Source organism: Panulirus ornatus, chromosome 36 (genome assembly GCF_036320965.1).
Source record: "Panulirus ornatus isolate Po-2019 chromosome 36, ASM3632096v1, whole genome shotgun sequence".
In the NCBI taxonomy this organism is placed as follows: domain Eukaryota; kingdom Metazoa; phylum Arthropoda; class Malacostraca; order Decapoda; family Palinuridae; genus Panulirus; species Panulirus ornatus.
Window position 1 is genome coordinate 1,502,309 of NC_092259.1, and position 19,593 is coordinate 1,521,901.

Genomic DNA, 19,593 nt, shown 5'->3' on the forward strand with positions numbered 1-19,593 from the left:
CACTTTCAGTTTTACCCATATCAATCTAGAGTTTACTTTTTTACACTCTATCACATACTCCCACCACTCCAGTTTCAGGAGTAGTGCTACTCCTTCCCTTACTCTTGTCCTCTCACTAACCCCTGACTTAACTCCCAAGACATTCCCAGACCACTCTTCCCCTTTACCCTTGAGCTTCGTTTCACTCAGAGCCAAAACATCCAGGTTCTTTTCCTCAAACATACTACCTATCTCTCCTTTTATCTTATCTTGGTTACATCCACACACATTTAGACACCCCAATCTGAGCCTTCGAGTAGGATGAGCACTCCCCAGGTGACTTTCTTCTGTTTCCCCTTTTAGAAAGTTAGAATACAAGGAGGGGAGGGTTTCTAGCTCCCCGCTCCTGTCCCCTTTAGTCGCCTTCTACGACACATGAGGAATGCGTGGGAAGTATTCTTTCTCCCCTATCCCCAGGGATAGCATATTATGTTATGGCTGGTATTTACTTGCATAAAATTTTTGATTTGTGTTTTTTAGTAAAGTTGTTTAGATTGTGTTACTAAGATAATTCTTTTCATCTTTGCAGCACTTTACAGAGATTATAGAGGACCAATTTGACTTCCACACATATTGTATGAGGAAGATGACCTTACGTTCCTATGTTGAACTCCTCAGATTAGAAGATGTTTTAAGAAGTAACAGATTTTATTGGGATGCAGCACGGATAGCAATTGCTATTTACCTCAGGTAAGTTTGTTGTTGTTGTTGACAACATATTTGGCATGTTTTCATAAAAGGGGTTCATCAATGATATACTAAGGTAAAAGTTTATCGCATGATAAAAATAGCTTTTTTTATGTGTATGAGAATAACTCAAGGACAGAGAATAGATGAAAAGTGAAGGAATGAAGATTTGGTGTCTTTTAACAGTACTTAAGGAATAATGATGGCTTTGCTTCTAAATTTGAAAGTATCACATTTTTTACTGTGAATTGGTCTGCAACTCAAAAATATTTTTGCATAATTATAGTTTGGTATACCAACTTTATGAAGCAAGAATAATTTAACTTGGGAATGTTCTTTGTTAATGACAACTTAAAGTAAAATTCTGAATGTTTAACATCATTTAGTTGTAAAAATTAGATTTGCCAAGTTCGGGTACTCCCAACTTAACTAGTCCTGTTTAACATAGTTCCATTTTGATACTGATAAGGTGTGAACCTCAATTTGATTTTTTACACAGTTCCGTGATATAATTCTATGATGTAATGTCTCTTAAGACAAAGGGTGAGTGTGTTGATTGGTTAGTTAGGATTTTCTGTTTATGCATGGATTATATTGAGGTGCCTGAGGATTGGCAGAATGCTAGTATAGTGCCATTGTATAAGGATAAGGAGGAACAGAGGTGAGTGTTTAAACTTTTAGAGATATAAGTTTGTTAAGTGTATCTGATAAGTTATGTGGGAGAGTTGTGATTGAGAAGGTGCAAATGTACAAAACATAAGACTGGGGAGGGACATTGGTTTCAAAAGTGGTAATAGATGTGTGGATCAAGTGTTTGCTTTGAAGAATGTGTGTGAAAGATATGTGGCATTTAAGGATCTGGATAAAACATAGGATTAATATAGATGCCTTGTGGACTTCTTAGAAATATATGTTGTGGAAGAAAAGCTGCTAGAAGCTTATATACAGAAGTTAAACATGGAGGTATGAGAGAAGTGCAAGTAAAGTGTAAGAGTTGAGTGTATTTGAAAAATTGAGCTATGAAGAATAAACCAATATAATTTGAGGTAGTAAGGTATGATGTTTGTAGTTGATGAAGATGAGAAGATAGTACAGTACTTTTATTCAGTTTGGTTTCTGTACATTTGGAGAAGGACCATGTGAAACAAATGTATGAGTCATCTGTATTAGTGGGTATGAGATACACAGGATAGGAAATTATCTCATAGAGGTACATGTATATACTGTTGTGTTCAACATAGTATGTGCGCTAAAAATAGTTGTACATTTTGAGTTCTGAACTTCTTTTATGGTATCATTTGTTCCAGTATACATGAAAATATCCTAAGTATTTGATATTAACTCCAATGTTTTCTGTTTACATTCCAGATTACACGATCAACCATTATCAGCGAATACTGGGGAAAATAATATCAATACTGGTGAGTGTTAACATTTTTATTTTTATTATGTATATTGTCAAGTTGCAGGGAGATTTTCTGGATGGGGGTAGTTAGTTAGCTTGTTTATTTTAACTTTTATTGATGTTTTTGGTGAATGGACTGTAATACTTTTTCTTAGAGTCTTGGTAAGCTGTTAATAGTATAAATAACACAACAGTTATGCAAATCATCATGGATATTTTTAGGTTTAGTTGACATATTGTCCTTTAAGGGCATTTTATGGTCTTGTTGGGGTAAGTAGTCATTTGGCATATTGCAGGGGTGAGATTCTTTTAGTCAAGATGAAAAAGTTGGATGGAAAACAGATTATGGAAAATGAGCTTCTCTGCTGCTAGATTTTTTGTCTGTCATGTTTAGGAGGGGGATGTTATCATTCTAGGTCAGAGGTGTTTCACGTTTCAGAGCTTGGATATTGTAAGAGGTGTGTATTTCCCTTTTATCATTTGCCATTGTTGGGCATTGTTAATTTTGTGGTGTTGAGGATTGTGTGTTAGTTTTCCATTTGATTCTCAGTGATTAGGTTGATGATATTTTTCAGAGTTTGGATCCATTCTGTGGGGCATATTAAAGGTGAGTAGTATTTGTTGGAATGAGTATCTTCGTTCTACAAGTAATTTGTGGGGAGAAGTTGCCTTAATTTGTTTTATATGTTAGTTATATCTCTCTTGCTCTTTGTTAATTATATTGTTGAAGTGTGAGTAGGCATGGTCTAATGGTGGGAATTTATATGTCAGGTTTTGTAGCTTGATTCCATATATTGTGCAAATGCTGACTAATCTGCTTTTTTGTATTTTGTATATTTATCTACTTTTTTCTTGTTTGTTGTTGTTTGAGTTGGGTGAGGTAGGCAAAATGTGATCAAAATATGTAGATAGTCAGAGGGGAGTTGGTGTGGTGTTTATCAGGTGTTCCTCATATACAGTGTTGGTGTGCCTTAGATAAAGTGTTGTGAGGTTGACCATTGGAGTTGATATGTTCAGAATGTTGTTGTTTGGTTGCATAGTTTGAGGATGTTGAGAGGATGCTTTTGGGGTATGAATACTGAATACTTCACTTTAGGGATCTTGGATGTGGGTGTTCGGTCAAGCATGATGTTGGACATTGGAATCTCCTCATATGAAGATAAGTGATGGATACCTATGTCAAATTCTATAGCTGGGGAGTGTATACAGGAGGGCAGGTGGTGAGGGGGTAAATTTTAAGTGTTGATTATTTTGAAGCATGATTTTATTTTTATGGATAAGATTTCAAGAAGGAAGGAGTAGCAGTACTCCTGAAACAGGAGTTGTGGGAGTATGTGATAGAATGTAAGAAAGTAAATTCTCGATTAATATGGGTAAAACTGAAAGTTGGTGGAGAGAGGTGGGTGATTATTGGTGTATATACACCTGGGCATGAGAAGAAAGATCATGAGAGGCAAGTGTTTTGGGAGCAGCTGAATGAGTGTGTTAGTGGTTTTGATGCACGAGACCGGGTTATAGTGATGGGTGATTTGAATGCAAAGGTGAGTAATGTGGCAGTTGAGGGAATAATTGGTATACATGGGGTGTTCAGTGTTGTAAATGGAAATGGTGAAGAGCTTGTAGATTTATGTGCTGAAAAAGGACTGGTGATTGGGAATACCTGGTTTAAAAAGCGAGATATACATATACATCAGATTGGGGAAGAGCAGTGCGGTTTCAGAAGTGGTAGAGGATGTGTGGATCAGGTGTTTGCTTTGAAGAATGTATGTGAGAAATACTTAGAAAAGCAAATGGATTTGTATGTAGCATTTATGGATCTGGAGAAGGCATATGATAGAGTTGATAGAGATGCTCTGTGGAAGGTATTAAGAATATATGGTGTGGGAGGCAAGTTGTTAGAAGCAGTGAAAAGTTTTTATCGAGGATGTAAGGCATGTGTACGTGTAGGAAGAGAGGAAAGTGATTGGTTCTCAGTGAATGTAGGTTTGCGGCAGGGGTGTGTGATGTCTCCATGGTTGTTTAATTTGTTTATGGATGGGGTTGTTAGGGAGGTAAATGCAAGAGTCCTGGAAAGAGGGGCAAGTATGAAGTCTGTTGGGGATGAGAGAGCTTGGGAAGTGAGTCAGTTGTTGTTCGCTGATGATACAGCGCTGGTGGCTGATTCATGTGAGAAACTGCAGAAGCTGGTGACTGAGTTTGGTAAAGTGTGTGGAAGAAGAAAGTTAAGAGTAAATGTGAATAAGAGCAAGGTTATTAGGTACAGTAGGGTTGAGGGTCAAGTCAATTGGGAGATGAGTTTGAATGGAGAAAAACTGGAGGAAGTGAAGTGTTTTAGATATCTGGGAGTGGATCTGTCAGCGGATGGAACCATGGAAGCGGAAGTGGATCATAGGGTGGGGGAGGGGGCGAAAATTTTGGGAGCCTTGAAAAATGTGTGGAAGTCGATAACATTATCTCGGAAAGCAAAAATGGGTATGTTTGAAGGAATAGTGGTTCCAACAATGTTGTATGGTTGCGAGGCGTGGGCTATGGATAGAGTTGTGCGCAGGAGGATGGATGTGCTGGAAATGAGATGTTTGAGGACAATGTGTGGTGTGAGGTGGTTTGATCGAGTGAGTAACGTAAGGGTAAGAGAGATGTGTGGAAATAAAAAGAGCGTGGTTGAGAGAGCAGAAGAGGGTGTTTTGAAATGGTTTGGGCACATGGAGAGAATGAGTGAGGAAAGATTGACCAAGAGGATATATGTGTCGGAGGTGGAGGGAACGAGGAGAAGAGGGAGACCAAATTGGAGGTGGAAAGATGGAGTGAAAAAGATTTTGTGTGATTGGGGCCTGAACATGCAGGAGGGTGAAAGGAGGGCAAGGAATAGAGTGAATTGGAGCGATGTGGTATACAGGGGTTGACGTGCTGTCAGTGGATTGAATCAAGGCATGTGAAGAGTCTGGGGTAAACCATGGAAAGCTGTGTAGGTATGTATATTTGCGTGTGTGGACGTGTGTATGTACATGTGTATGGGGGGGGTTGGGCCATTTCTTTCGTCTGTTTCCTTGCGCTACCTCGCAAACGCGGGAGACAGCGACAAAGTATAAAAAAAAAAAAAAAAAAAAAAAAATACATAAGTATACGTATGTAAGTAGGAGAGATGGCCAGAGAGCGTTATTGGATTACGTGTAAATTGACAGGCGCATGAAAGAGAGACTTTTGGATGTTAATGTGCTGAGAGGTGCAACTAGAGGGATGTCTGATCATTATCTTGTGGAGGCTAAGGTGAAGATTTGTATGGGTTTTCAGAAAAGAAGAGTGAATGTTGGGGTGAAGAGGGTGGTGAGAGTAAGTGAGCTTGGGAAGGAGACTTGTGTGAGGAAGTACCAGGAGAGACTGAGTACAGAATGGAAAAAGGTGAGAACAATGGAAGTAAGGGGAGTGGGGGAGGAATGGGATGTATTTATGGAATCAGTGATGGATTGCACAAAAGATGCTTGTGGCATGAGAAGAGTGGGAGGTGGGTTGATTAGAAAGGGTAGTGAGTGGTGGGATGAAGAAGTAAGATTATTAGTGAAAGAGAAGAGAGAGGCATTTGGATGATTTTTGCAGGGAAAAATGCAATTGAGTGGGAGATGTATAAAAGAAAGAGACAGGAGGTAAAGAGAAAGGTGCAAGAGGTGAAAAAGAGGGCAAATGAGAGTTGGGATGAGAGAGTATCATTAAATTTTAGGGAGAATAAAAAGATGTTCTGGAAGGAGGTAAATAAAGTGCGTAAGACAAGGGAGCAAATGGGAACTTCAGTGAAGGGCGCAAATGGGGAGGTGGTAACAAGTAGTGGTGATGTGAGAAGGAGATAGAGTGAGTATTTTGAAGGTTTGTTGAATGTATTTGATGATAGAGTGGCAGATATAGGGTGTTTTGGTCGAGGTGGTGTGCAAAGTGAGAGGGTTAGGGAAAATGATTTGGTAAACAGAGAAGAGGTAGTAAAAGCTTTGTGGAAGATGAAAGCCGTCAAGGCAGCAGGTTTGGATGGTATTGCAGTGGAATTTATTAAAAAAGGGGGTGACTGTATTATTGACTGGTTGGTAAGGTTATTTAATGTATGTATGACTCATGGTGAGGTGCCTTAGGATTGGCGGAATGCGTGCATAGTGCCATTGTACAAAGGCAAAGGGGATAAGAGTGAGTGCTCAAATTACAGAGGTATAAGTTTGTTGAGTATTCCTGGTAAATTATATGGGAGGGTATTGATTGAGAGGGTGAAGGCATGTACAGAGCATCAGATTGGGGAAGAGCAGTGTGGTTTCAGAGGTGGTAGAGGATGTGTGGATCAGGTGTTTGCTTTGAAAAATGTATGTGAGAAATACTTAGAAAAGCAAATGGATTTGTATGTAGCATTTATGGATCTGGAGAAGGCATATGATAGAGTTGATAGAGATGCTCTGTGGAAGGTATTAAGAATATATGGTGTGGGAGGCAAGTTGTTAGAAGCAGTGAAAAGTTTTTATCGAGGATGTAAGGCATGTGTACGTGTAGGAAGAGAGGAAAGTGATTGGTTCTCAGTGAATGTAGGTTTGTGGCAGGGGTGTGTGATGTCTCCATGGTTGTTTAATTTGTTAATGGATGGGGTTGTTAGGGAGGTGAATGCAAGAGTTTTGGAAAGAGGGGCAAGTATGAAGTCTGTTGTGGATGAGAGAGCTTTGGAAGTGAGTCAGTTGTTGTTCGCTGATGATACAGCGCTGGTGGCTGATTCATGTGAGAAACTGCAGAAGCTGGTGACTGAGTTTGGTAAAGTGTGTGAAAGAAGAAAGTTAAGAGTAAATGTGAATAAGAGCAAGGTGATTAGGTACAGTAGGGATGAGGGTCAAGTCAATTGGGAGGTAAGTTTGAATGGGGAAAAACTGGAGGAAGTAAAGTGTTTTAGATATCTGGGAGTGGATCTGGCAGCGGATGGAACCATGGAAACGGAAGTGGATCATAGGGTGGGGGAGGGGGCGAAAATCCTGGGAGCCTTGAAGAATGTTTGGAAGTTGAGAACATTATCTCGGGAAGCAAAAATGGTTATGTTTGAAGGAACAGTGGTTCCAACAATGTTGTATGGTTGCGAGGCGTGGGCTATGGATAGAGTTGTGCGCAGGAGGATGGATGTGCTGGAAATGAGATGTTTGAGGACAATGTGTGGTGTGAGGTGGTTTGATCGAGTAAGTAACGTAAGGGTAAGAGAGATGTGTGGAAATAAAAAGAGCGTGGTTGAGAGAGCAGAAGAGGGTGTTTTGAAATGGTTTGGGCACATGGAGAGAATGAGTGAGGAAAGATTGACCAAGAGGATATATGTGTCGGAGGTGGAGGGAACAAGGAGAAGTGGGAGACCAAATTGGAGGTGGAAAGATGGAGTGAAAAAGATTTTGTGTGATCGGGGCCTGAACATGCAGGAGGGTGAAAGGAGGGCGAGGAATAGAGTGAATTGGATCGATGTGGTATACCGGGGTTGACGTGCTGTCAGTTGATTGAATCAGGGCATATGAAGCGTCTGGGGTAAACCATGGAAAGCTGTGTAGGTATGTATATTTGTGTGTGTGTGGACGTATGTATATACATGTGTATGGGGGTGGGTTGGGCCATTTCTTTCATCTGTTTCCTTGCGCTACCTCGCAAACGCGGGAGACAGCGACAAAAAAAAAAAAAAGATTTCAAGAATGTTGTGTTTTAGATAGTTGAATTAATAGTGTTTTATTTGGTGTAGGCAGCTATTTGGCAGAAAATGCATAGATATTACAGAACTTGGATGTGATTTGTGTTGAGTGGCATTGGTTAATTTTTTTTGGTGTAAAAGTGTTATTTTCCTCCATGTCCTTGTTATTTCTGTAGTCATAGGGTGTGAAAGGGAGGGAAATGGGATCTGGGTGTAAGTGTTGTGTCTTGGTTAAGGCCTTAACTAGTATATTATTTTCATGGAATTAAGTACTTCTTTTTTGTTTTTGATTCTGTTGTTGTATAGTTGGGTTTTCTTTAGTGTGAGAGTTGGTTCAGGAAAGGGGGAGCCTGTAGCATTAATTTTTGCAGGTTAAGGTTTTTTTTTTTTTGTGTTGTGAGTGTGGAGGTCAGCATGAGCGTTTAGAGCTGTGATGGCTGAGTGATTGTTGCACGTCTAGAGTTGCTGAGTGGTCATATTTAGTGAGGAGTGTAATACAGTGGAGATAAAACAATTGGAGGCCACTGCTACATCTCACAGATGAAAGAAAGTTTTTTTGTGATGGGGATTTGGCTTTGTAGGCAGATGTAATTCGGTGGTTTATGGTTTAATGCCCCTAGCATGTATTTAGTAGTTAGGGGGATGATGCTTTTAAGTCCCCCCATTAATAGAAAATTGGATGTGATTGTGTAAGATGGACCTCTGTGGTGTAACCTTTGGCATTCTTGACCATGACGCTTTCGTGGGTTGAACGCAGTGGTTCGAATCGTGGTTGTGGCCCTCTTTCCAGCATGAGTGTTCAGAGCTGTGATGGCTGAGTGATTGTTGCACGTCCAGAGTTGCTGAGTGGTCATTTTTAGTGAGGAGTGTAATACAGTGGAGATAAAACAGTTGGAGGCCACTGATACATCTCACAGATGAAAGTTTTTTTGTGATGGGGATTTGGCTTTGTGGGCAGATGTAATTCGGTGGTTTATGGTTTAATGTCCCTAGCATGTATTTAGTAGTGAGGGGGATGATGCTTTGTCCCCTCATTAATAAAAAATTGGATGTGATTGTGTAAGATGGACCTCTGTGGTGTAACCTTTGGCATTCTTGACTATGATGCTTTCACGGGTTGAATGCAGTGGTTCGAATCGTAGTTGTGGCCCTCGTTCCACAGTCAACCCAGCTGTTCATCCATCCCCAGGGGTTGGTTGATAAAATGGGTAACTGGCTAAGACTTGGGTGTATTTATTTATATTTATTTATTTTGCTTTGTTGCTGTCTCGTGCATTAGCGAGGTAGCTCAAGGAAACAGACGAAAGAATGGCCCAACCCACCCACATACACATGTATATACATACACGTCCATACACGCAAATATACATACCTATAAATCTCAACGTATACATATATATATACACACACAGACATATACATATATACACATGTACATAATGCATACTGTCTGCTTTTATTCATTTCCATCGCCACCTCGCCACACATGGAATAACAACCTCCTCCCCCCCTCATGTGTGCGAGGTAGCGCTAGGAAAAGACAACAAAGGCCCCATTCGTTCACACTCAGTTTATAGTTGTCGTGTAATAATGCACCGAAACCACAGCTCCCTTTCCACATCCAGGCCCCACAGAACTTTCCATGGTTTACCCCAGACGCTTCACATGCCCTGGTTCAATCCATTGACAGCATGTCGACTCCGGTATACCACATCATTCCAAATCACTCTATTCCATGCACGCCTTTCACCCTCCTGCATGTTCAAGCCCCAATCACTCAAAATCTTTTTCACTTTATCCTTCCACCTCCAATTTGGTCTCCCACTTCTCCTCGTTCCCTCCACCTCTGACACATATATCCTCTTGGTCAATCTTTCCTCACTCATTCTCTCCATGTGACTAAACCATTTCAAAACACCCTCTTCTGCTCTCTCAATCACACTCTTTTTATTACCACACATCTCTCTTACCCTTACATTACTTACTCGATCAGACCACCTCACACCATATATTGTCCTCAAACATCTCATTTCCAGCACATCCACCCTCCTCCGCACAACTCTATCCATAGCCCACGCCTCGCAACCGTACAACATTATTGGAACCACTATTCCTTCAAACATAGCCATTTTTGCTTTCCGAGATAGTGTTCTAGACTTCCACGCATTTTTCAAGGCTCCCAGAATTTTCGCCCCCTCCCCCACCGCATGACTCACTTCCACTTCCATGGTTCCATCTGCTGCCAAATCCACTCCCAGATATCTAAAACACTTCACTTCCTCCAGTTTTTCTCCATTCAAACTTACCTCCCAATTGACTTGACCCTCAACCCCGCTGTACCTAATAACCTTGCTCTTATTCACATTTACTCTCAACTTTCTTCTTTCACACACCAGCTTCTGCAGTTTCTCACATGAATCAGCCACCAGCGCTGTATCATCAGCAAACAACAACTGACTCACTTCCCAAGCTCTCTCATCCACAACAGACTGCATACTTGCCCCTCTTTCCAAAACTCTTGCATTCACCTCCCTAACAACTCCATCCATAAATAAATTAAACAACCATGGAGACATCACACACCCCTGCCGCAAACCTACATTCACTGAGAACCAATAGCTTTCCTCTCTTCCTACATGTACATATGCCTTACATCCTCAATAAAAACTTTTGGGTATATATTTATTTATATTATACTTGATTGCCATTTCCCTTGTCAGTGAGGTATCATTAGAAAACAGACGATGAATGGCTCATCCACTCATATACACATATATATATTGCATTAATGAAATGGCCTTGATTAGGGCCTCATTTATTTGTGTGGTCTTAGCTAACATAAAACTAAGATGTATAATTTTGAATCATTGGTCAGGGACAGCTCAAGGCTGTGCTCGATGCACGAGCTGGGTGAAGTGGGCACTTCTGGGGCAGGAGGAACATTTTGTGAGGATTTCCCTTTCAGGATACATTGAAAATGCTTGGTCATCTCTCATGTAATCCTTCTGGTCATAGTGCTGCTCCTGGCAGACTGGCTGCCTTGATACTGCATGCATTGGAACAGTTACTGTCTTAGGTCATAGTTCAGTCATCAGGCACCTTACTAGTTTTTATGAACTTGCCTCTCACTCATTTGATCCTCCCTGTCATGGTGTTGCTCCAGGTAGACAAGGGTTCCTTGATACTTTATGCACTGGAACAGTTACTGTCTTATGTCATAGTTCAGTCATCAGGCACCTCACTAGTTTTTATGAGCATCATATGTGCTCATGAGACTCACTCTTAGTAGCACTTCCAGGACTCATCATCTTGCTCACTTACGTACCTTCCTCTTGAATGTGTTGTTCATTGGTTTTAGTTAGAATTCATAACGTGGGTATGGCTCATGGTGAGGTACCGGAGGATTAGCAAAATGCCTGTCTGGTGCCAGTGTATAAAGGCATGGGGTAGGGTGTGGGTGGAAGGGTTAGTGAATGTTCAAATTGCAGATTTGTTGGTTTGTTGAGTGTACCCGGTAAGTGTATAGGGGCAGTGGTGAACGTGATAAGGTGATGCCATGCGCAGAGCTTCAGACTAGGGAGGAGCACTGTGGTTTCAGGATTGGTTAAGGATGTGTGGATCAGGTGTTTGCTTTGAAGTATGTTTGTTGAGGTGTATTTAGAAAAACAGAGGGAGTTGTATGTGGCATTCATGGGGAAGGCATACGGTTAGGGTTGATAGAGATGCCCTTTGGATAGTGTTCTGAGTATAAAGTGTGGAAAGAAAGCTGCTAGAAGCAGTGAGGAGGTTTTATCAAGAGAGTAAGATTTATTTCCAAGTTAGAAGAAAGTTGGGTGAGTGGTTCCAGATGAATTTGGGTCTTCGGTAGGGGTGTGTGTGGTTTTGCTATAGCCGTTTATTTTTCGATGGGTGGGTGTATGAGAGAGGTGGATGTAAGTGTCCTGGAGAGAGGAGCAGGTCTGCAGGCAGTAGGGGGGTTGAGGGGGATATGGGAGGTAAGTCGCTTGTTTGTTTGAGGACATGACGCTGGTGGCAGATTCGAGTGAGAAACGGCAGAAGGTGATGTCCGTTGGAGGACAAAAGTGAGTTTTAGTTGAGTGAGTGGAGGCGGCTGTGAACCTGGCTCTCTCAGTAATGCATGTGCTCGTGCTGGCTACACAAGGGTAGGCTGAGGTCGGCAAAGGTGCGGGCTGTGAAGTCATGGGTCTGTCCTTCAAGCAGGACTTTCTACTACCGTTACGCTGGACGATTTAGACTCTGTAATTGCTCTCATTGTTTTTATATCGAATGATTTGGTGTGTGTGTGTGTGTGTGTGTGTGTGTAATATCGAACATTTGCAGTTCATTGTTATGTATTGTTATATTCGTTTTCTGTTTATGTATTATACGTGGTGTTATAAAGTATATATATATATATATATATATATATATATATATATATATATATATATATATATATATATATATATATATATATATATATATATACCGGGGTTGACGTGCTGTCAGTGGATTGAATCAAGGCATGTGAGGCGTCTGGGGTAAACCATGGAAAGCTGTGTAGGTATGTATATTTGCGTGTGTGGACGTATGTATATACATGTGTATGGGGGTGGGTTGGGCCATTTCTTTCGTCTGTTTCCTTGCGCTACCTCGCAAACGCGGGAGACAGCGACAAAGCAAAAAAAAAAAAAAAATATATATATATATATTTTTTTTTTTTTTTTTTTTTTTTTTTATACTCTGTCGCTGTCTCCCGCGTTTGCGAGGTAGCGCAAGGAAACAGACGAAAGAAATGGCCCAACCCCCCCCCCCATACACATGTACATACACACGTCCAGACACGCAAATATACATACCTACACAGCTTTCCATGGTTTACCCCAGACGCTTCACATGCCTTGCTTCAATCCACTGACAGCACGTCAACCCCTGTATACCACATGACTCCAATTCACTCTATTTCTTGCCCTCCTTTCACCCTCCTGCATGTTCAGGCCCCGATCACACAAAATCTTTTTCACTCCATCTTTCCACCTCCAATTTGGTCTCCCTCTTCTCCTCGTTCCCTCCACCTCCGACACATATATCCTCTTGGTCAATCTCTCCTCACTCATTCTCTCCATGTGCCCAAACCATTTCAAAACACCCTCTTCTGCTCTCTCGACCACGCTCTTTTTATTTCCACACATCTCTCTTACCCTTACGTTACTTACTCGATCAAACCACCTCACACCACACATTGTCCTCAAACATCTCATTTCCAGCACATCCATCCTCCTGCGCACATCTCTATCCATAGCCCACGCCTCGCAACCATACAGCATTGTTGGAACCACTATTCCCTCAAACATACCCATTTTTGCTTTCCGAGATAATGTTCTCGACTTCCACACATTTTTCAAGGCTCCCAAAATTTTCGCCCCCTCCCCCACTCTATGATCCACTTCCGCTTCCATGGTTCCATCCGCTGACAGATCCACTCCCAGATATCTAAAACACTTCACTTCCTCCAGTTTTTCTCCATTCAAACTCACCTCCCAATTGACTTGACCCTCACCCCTACTGTACCTAATAACCTTGCTCTTATTCACATTTACTCTCAACTTTCTTCTTCCACACACTTTACCAAACTCAGTCACCAGCTTCTGCAGTTTCTCACATGAATCAGCCACCAGCGCTGTATCATCAGCGAACAACAATTGACTCACTTCCCAAGCTCTCTCATCCCCAACAGACTTCATACTTGCCCCTCTTTCCAGGACTCTTGCATTTACCTCCTTTACAACCCCATCCATAAACAAATTAAACAACCATGGAGACATCACACACCCCTGCCGCAAACCTACATTCACTGAGAACCAATCACTTTCCTCTCTTCCTACACGTACACATGCCTTACATCCTCGATAAAAACTTTTCACTGCTTCTAACAACTTGCCTCCCACACCATATATTCTTAATACCTTCCACAGAGCATCTCTATCAACTCTATCATATGCCTTCTCCAGATCCATAAATGCTACATACAAATCCATTTGCTTTTCTAAGTATTTCTCACATACATTCTTCAAAGCAAACACCTGATCCACACATCCTCTACCACTTCTGAAACCGCACTGCTCTTCCCCAATCTGATGCTCTGTACATGCCTTCACCCTCTCAATCAATACCCTCCCATATAATTTACCAGGAATACTCAACAAACTTATACCTCTGTAATTTGAGCACTCACTCTTATCCCCTTTGCCTTTGTACAATGGCACTATGCACGCATTCCGCCAATCCTCAGGCACCTCACCATGAGTCATACATACATTAAATAACCTTACCAACCAGTCAACAATACAGTCACCCCCTTTCTTAATAAATTCCACTGCAATACCATCCAAACCTGCTGCCTTGCCGGCTTTCATCTTCCGCAAAGCTTTTACTACCTCCTCTCTGTTTACCAAATCATTTTCCCTAACCCTCTCACTTTGCACACCACCTCGACCAAAACACCCTATATCTGCCACTCTGTCATCAGACACATTCAACAAACCTTCAAAATACTCATTCCATCTCCTTCTCACATCACCGCTACTTGTTATCACCTCCCCATTTACGCCCTTCACTGAAGTTCCCATTTGCTCCCTTGTCTTACGCACCCTATTTACCTCCTTCCAGAACATCTTTTTATTCTCCCTAAAATTTACTGATAGTCTCTCACCCCAACTCTCATTTGCCCTTTTTTTCACCTCTTGCACCTTTCTCTTGACCTCCTGTCTCTTTCTTTTATACTTCTCCCACTCAATTGCATTTTTTCCCTGCAAAAATCGTCCAAATGCCTCTCTCTTCTCTTTCACTAATACTCTTACTTCTTCATCCCACCACTCACTACCCTTTCTAAACAGCCCACCTCCCACTCTTCTCATGCCACAAGCATCTTTTGCGCAATCCATCACTGATTCCCTAAATACATCCCATTCCTCCCCGACTCCCCTTACTTCCATTGTTCTCACCTTTTTCCATTCTGTACACAGTCTCTCCTGGTACTTCCCCACACAGGTCTCCTTCCCAAGCTCACTTACTCTCACCACCTTCTTCACCCCAACATTCACTCCTCTTTTCTGAAAACCCATACTAATCTTCACCTTAGCCTCCACAAGATAATGATCAGACATCCCTCCAGTTGCACCTCTCAGCACATTAACATCCAAAAGTCTCTCCTTCGCACGCCTGTCAATTAACACGTAATCCAATAACGCTCTCTGGCCATCTCTCCTACTTACATAAGTATACTTATGTATATCTCGCTTTTTAAACCAGGTATTCCCAATCATCAGTCCTTTTTCAGCACATAAATCTACAAGCTCTTCACCATTTCCATTTACAACACTGAACACCCCATGCATACCAATTATTCCCTCAACTGCCACATTACTCACCTTTGCATTCAAATCACCCATCACTATAACCCGGTCTCGTGCATCAAAACCGCTAACACACTCATTTAGCTGCTCCCAAAACACTTGCCTCTCATGATCTTTCTTCTCATGCCCAGGTGCATATGCACCAATAATCACCCACCTCTCTCCATCAACTTTCAATTTTACCCATATTAATCGAGAATTTACTTTCTTACATTCTATCACATACTCCCACAACTCCTGTTTCAGGAGTATTGCTACTCCTTCCCTTGCTCTTGTCCTCTCACTAACCCCTGACTTCACTCCCCAGACATTTCCAAACCACTCTTCCCCTTTACCCTTGAGCTTCGTTTCACTCAGAGCCAAAACATCCAGGTTCCTTTCCTCAAACATACTACCTATCTCTCCTTTTTTCACATCTTGGTTACATCCACACACATTTAGGCACCCCACTCTGAGCCTTCGAGGAGGATGATCACTCCCCGCGTGACTCCTTCTTCTGTTTCCCATTTTAGAAAGTTAATACAAGGAGGGGAGGATTTCCGGCCCCCCGCTCCCGTCCCCTCTAGTCGCTTTCTACGACACGCGAGGAATACGTGGGAAGTATTCTTTCACCCCTATCCCCAGGGATAATATACATATATATATACATATACACACACACACACACACACACACATATGCACATACACACACACACACACACACATACATATATATACATATGAAAAATGTAAGAACAATTTAGAAACAAACTTTTAGCTTGAAATGAATGAGAAAAAAAAAAAAAAATGAATGTCACATAATGGTTCAACCTCTGGCTATGGAAAAGGAAATGTACAATTTATTCACACAAACGTCAATAGCAGTTCTCATCAATTTCACCACTGTGTCAATAAGCTTCAATGTCTAAGCTACATTTTTCTCCAACTTCACTATTTTCTTGTCAAAAACACCATGCATGAAAACTATCACTCCATTAACACAACTATAAACATTTACTTCCCCTTTAAAAGTTCTGGGGAAGTCTGTCTCGATACACTGCGGCGAGGCGACGCGACGCTGACACAATCACTGTCACAATATCACTTCTGCCTCCTCAAGTCAATCTCTCAGCCACAGTGCAGGCCTTCATCGTCGAAATCGGTCTTCTTCCTCATTTGCCGAACCCGTCCTCCAGCGCGCTCTCCACCCAGCACCTGTCCATCCGAGACTCCCCAGGAGAGAGGCTGGCTGGCACACGTGGTCCCTCACCAGAATGAGGTTAGCTGTGTAATATATATATATATATATATATTACGTTGGAGGCTCTAGTCATGGACATAAGTCCATATCAAGGCCGGACCAGAATTGAAATTTAGATAGTAGGGAAGAAGAGAGAAGGGAAAATATATACGAATTTTGGAGGAAAAAAAAAAAAACAAACTTTCGTTTTGAAATGTGCCGGGTGTCTCTCCAGCGTTATTGGAGGTTGGCATACAGTGAGTTGAACCCGTCGTGTATGTGTGAGGGAAGAGTGCTACCTGGTATGCCTGGCCATGAGAAGCTGCACATAGCGGAAGTATGGCGACCATTACGGCTGCGTTGTGCCGCCCTCATCTTTTCTATGGGAGGGGGGGGGGTGGAGGTGTCTCTAACGGGGTCGACCGTCATGACGTCACACCTCCGGGGGGAGGTCGTCCCTAGCTTCCGTACGTAACTTTGAGGGGGGGGTTGGAGGGTCTCTGGTTTCCGTCCATACCTTGGTAGGGTCTCTGGCTTCCGTCCATACCTCTGGAGGGTCTCTGGTTTTCGTCCATACCTCGGAAGGGTCTCTGGCTTTCGTCCATACCTTGGGAGGGTCTCTAGCTTCTGTTCATACTTCGGGAGGGTCTCTGGCTTCCTTTCATACCTCGGGAGGGTCTCTGGCTTTCTTCCATACCTCTGGAGGGTCTCTGGCTTCCGTCCATACCTCGGGAGGGTCTTTGGTTTCAGTCCATACCTCGGGAGGGTCCCTAACTGCCGTCCATACCTCGGGAGGGTCCCTAACTTCCGTCCATACCTTGGGAGGGTCTCTGGCTTCCGCCCATACCTCGGGATGGTCTATGGCTTCCTTCCATACCTCTGGAGAGTCTATGGCTTCCGTCCATACCTCTGGAGGGTCTCTGGCTTCCGCTCATACCTCGGGAGAGTCTATGGCTTCTGTCTATACTTCTGGAGGGTCTCTGGCTTCCGTCCATACCTCGGGAGGGTCTCTGGCTTCCGCCCATACCTCTGGAGGGTCTATGGCTTCCGTCCATACCTCTGGAGGGTCTCTGGCTTTCGTCCATACCTCGGGAGGGTCTATGGCTTGCGTCCATACCTTGGGAGGGTCTATGGCTTCCTTTCATACCTCGGGAGGGTCTGTGGCTTCCTACCCTATATCTAATGCTGGACGCGTCGGCTCCACACCTACAGTAGTCCTGTGTTCCACAACCGTGGCTGTGGTCTTCAGAAGACCATTCAGTTGAAGTTTATAACTTTAACCAAAATATCTGGGTGGCCCGTACACGGTTGCTGGAAGTTTTGTATAACTTCAACCAAAATATCTGAATGGCCTGTAAATGATTGTTTTAAGTTTTACCAACTTAACCAGAGTATCTGGATGGCCTCGTAGATGGTTTGATTACCCCTGGTGTCAACTGTGTTTATAGTGGATGGCTCGTTGGTTACCTCTGATGTCAGCTGCGTTTATAGTGGATGGCCCGTTGGTTACCTATGATGTCAACTGTGTTTATAGTGGATGGCCCGTTGGTTACCTATGATGTCAACTGTGTTTATAGTGGATGGCCCGTTGGTTACCTATGATGTCAACTGTGTTTATAGTGGATGGCCCGTTGGTTACCTCTGATGTCAACTGTGTTTATAGTGGATGACCCGTTGGTTACCTATGATGTCAACTGTGTTTATAGTGGATGACCCGTTGGTTATGTCTGGTGTCAGCTGTGTTGATAGTGGATGGCCCGTTGGTTATGTCTGGTGTCAGCTGTGTTGATAGTGGATGACCCGTTGGTTATGTCTGGTGTCAACTGTGTTTATAGTGGACGGCCCGTTGGTTATGTCTGGTGTCAGCTGTGTTGATAGTGGATGGCCCGTTGGTTACCTCTGATGTCAGCTGCGTTTATAGAGGTTAGAGTTTGCCTGCAGTGTGGCCAACGAGGAAGGATGAAGGGACAGTAGAGGGAGCTGGGGTCAGTGGCACTTGGGGGGTGATTATGAACAGCTGTAAGGAGGATGAGCAGCCACGGAGAACAGGGAGTACGTGGGTCCCACCTTAACCTTGTGATCAGGTCGCACTCTTGTTACCCGCTGTGTTGATCACATAACATGTCTCAATGGTGGTGATGGACTGACTGAACTTGTAAGTGGTGGTGATGGACTGACTGAACTTGTCGTAAGTGGTGGTGATGGACTGACTGAACTTGTCGTAAGTGGTGGTGATGGACTGACTGAACTTGTCGTAAGTGGTGGTGATGGACTGACTGACATTGTCGTAAGTGGTGGTGATGGACTGACTGAACTTGTCGTAAGTGGTGGTGATGGACTGACTGAACTTGTCGTAAGTGGTGGTGATGGACTGACTGAACTTGTCGTAAGTGGTGGTGATGGACTGACTGAACTTGTCGTAAGTGGTGGTGATGAATGACTGACCTTGTCGTAAGTGGTGGTGATGGACTAACTGACCTTGTCGTAAGTGGTGGTGATGGACTGACTGACCTTGTCGTAAGTGGTGGTGATGGACTGACTGACCTTGTCGTAAGTGGTGGTGATGGACTGACTGAACTTGTCGTAAGTGGTGGTGATGGACTGACTGAACTTGTCGTAAGTGGTGGTGATGGACTGACTGAACTTGTCGTAAGTGGTGGTGATGGACTGACTGAACTTGTCGTAAGTGGTGGTGATGGACTGACTGAACTTGTCGTAAGTGGTGGTGATGGACTGACTGAACTTGTCGTAAGTGGTTGTGATGGAATGACTGACCTTGTCGTAAGTGGTGGTGATGGACTGACTGACCTTGTCGTAAGTGGTGGTGATGGACTGACTGACCTTGTCGTAAGTGGTGGTGATGGACTGACTGAACTTGTCGTAAGTGGTGGTGATGGACTGACTGACCTTGTCGTAAGTGGTGGTGATGGACTGACTGAACTTGTCGTAAGTGGTGGTGATGGAATGACTGACCTTGTCGTAAGTGGTGGTGATGGACTGACTGACCTTGTCGTAAGTGGTGGTGATGGACTGACTGAACTTGTCGTAAGTGGTGGTGATGGACTGACTGAACTTGTCGTAAGTGGTGGTGATGGACTGACTGAACTTGTCGTAAGTGGTGGTGATGGACTGACTGACCTTGTCGTAAG

The 19,593-nt window shown here is 43.0% G+C and overlaps 1 protein-coding gene across 2 annotated transcripts in view; it reads left to right on the forward strand.

Moving 5' to 3' along the window:
* Positions 1 to 19,593, forward strand: part of Naa15-16 (N-alpha-acetyltransferase 15/16) — a 270,568-nt gene that overhangs the window by 87,198 nt on the left and 163,777 nt on the right. For both annotated transcript variants that reach the window (XM_071683180.1, XM_071683178.1), the window contains 2 exons: positions 569 to 729; positions 2,095 to 2,147. In XM_071683180.1, coding sequence (XP_071539281.1) covers positions 569 to 729; positions 2,095 to 2,147 — 214 coding nt within the window. The remainder of the gene's footprint in view (positions 1 to 568; positions 730 to 2,094; positions 2,148 to 19,593) is intronic.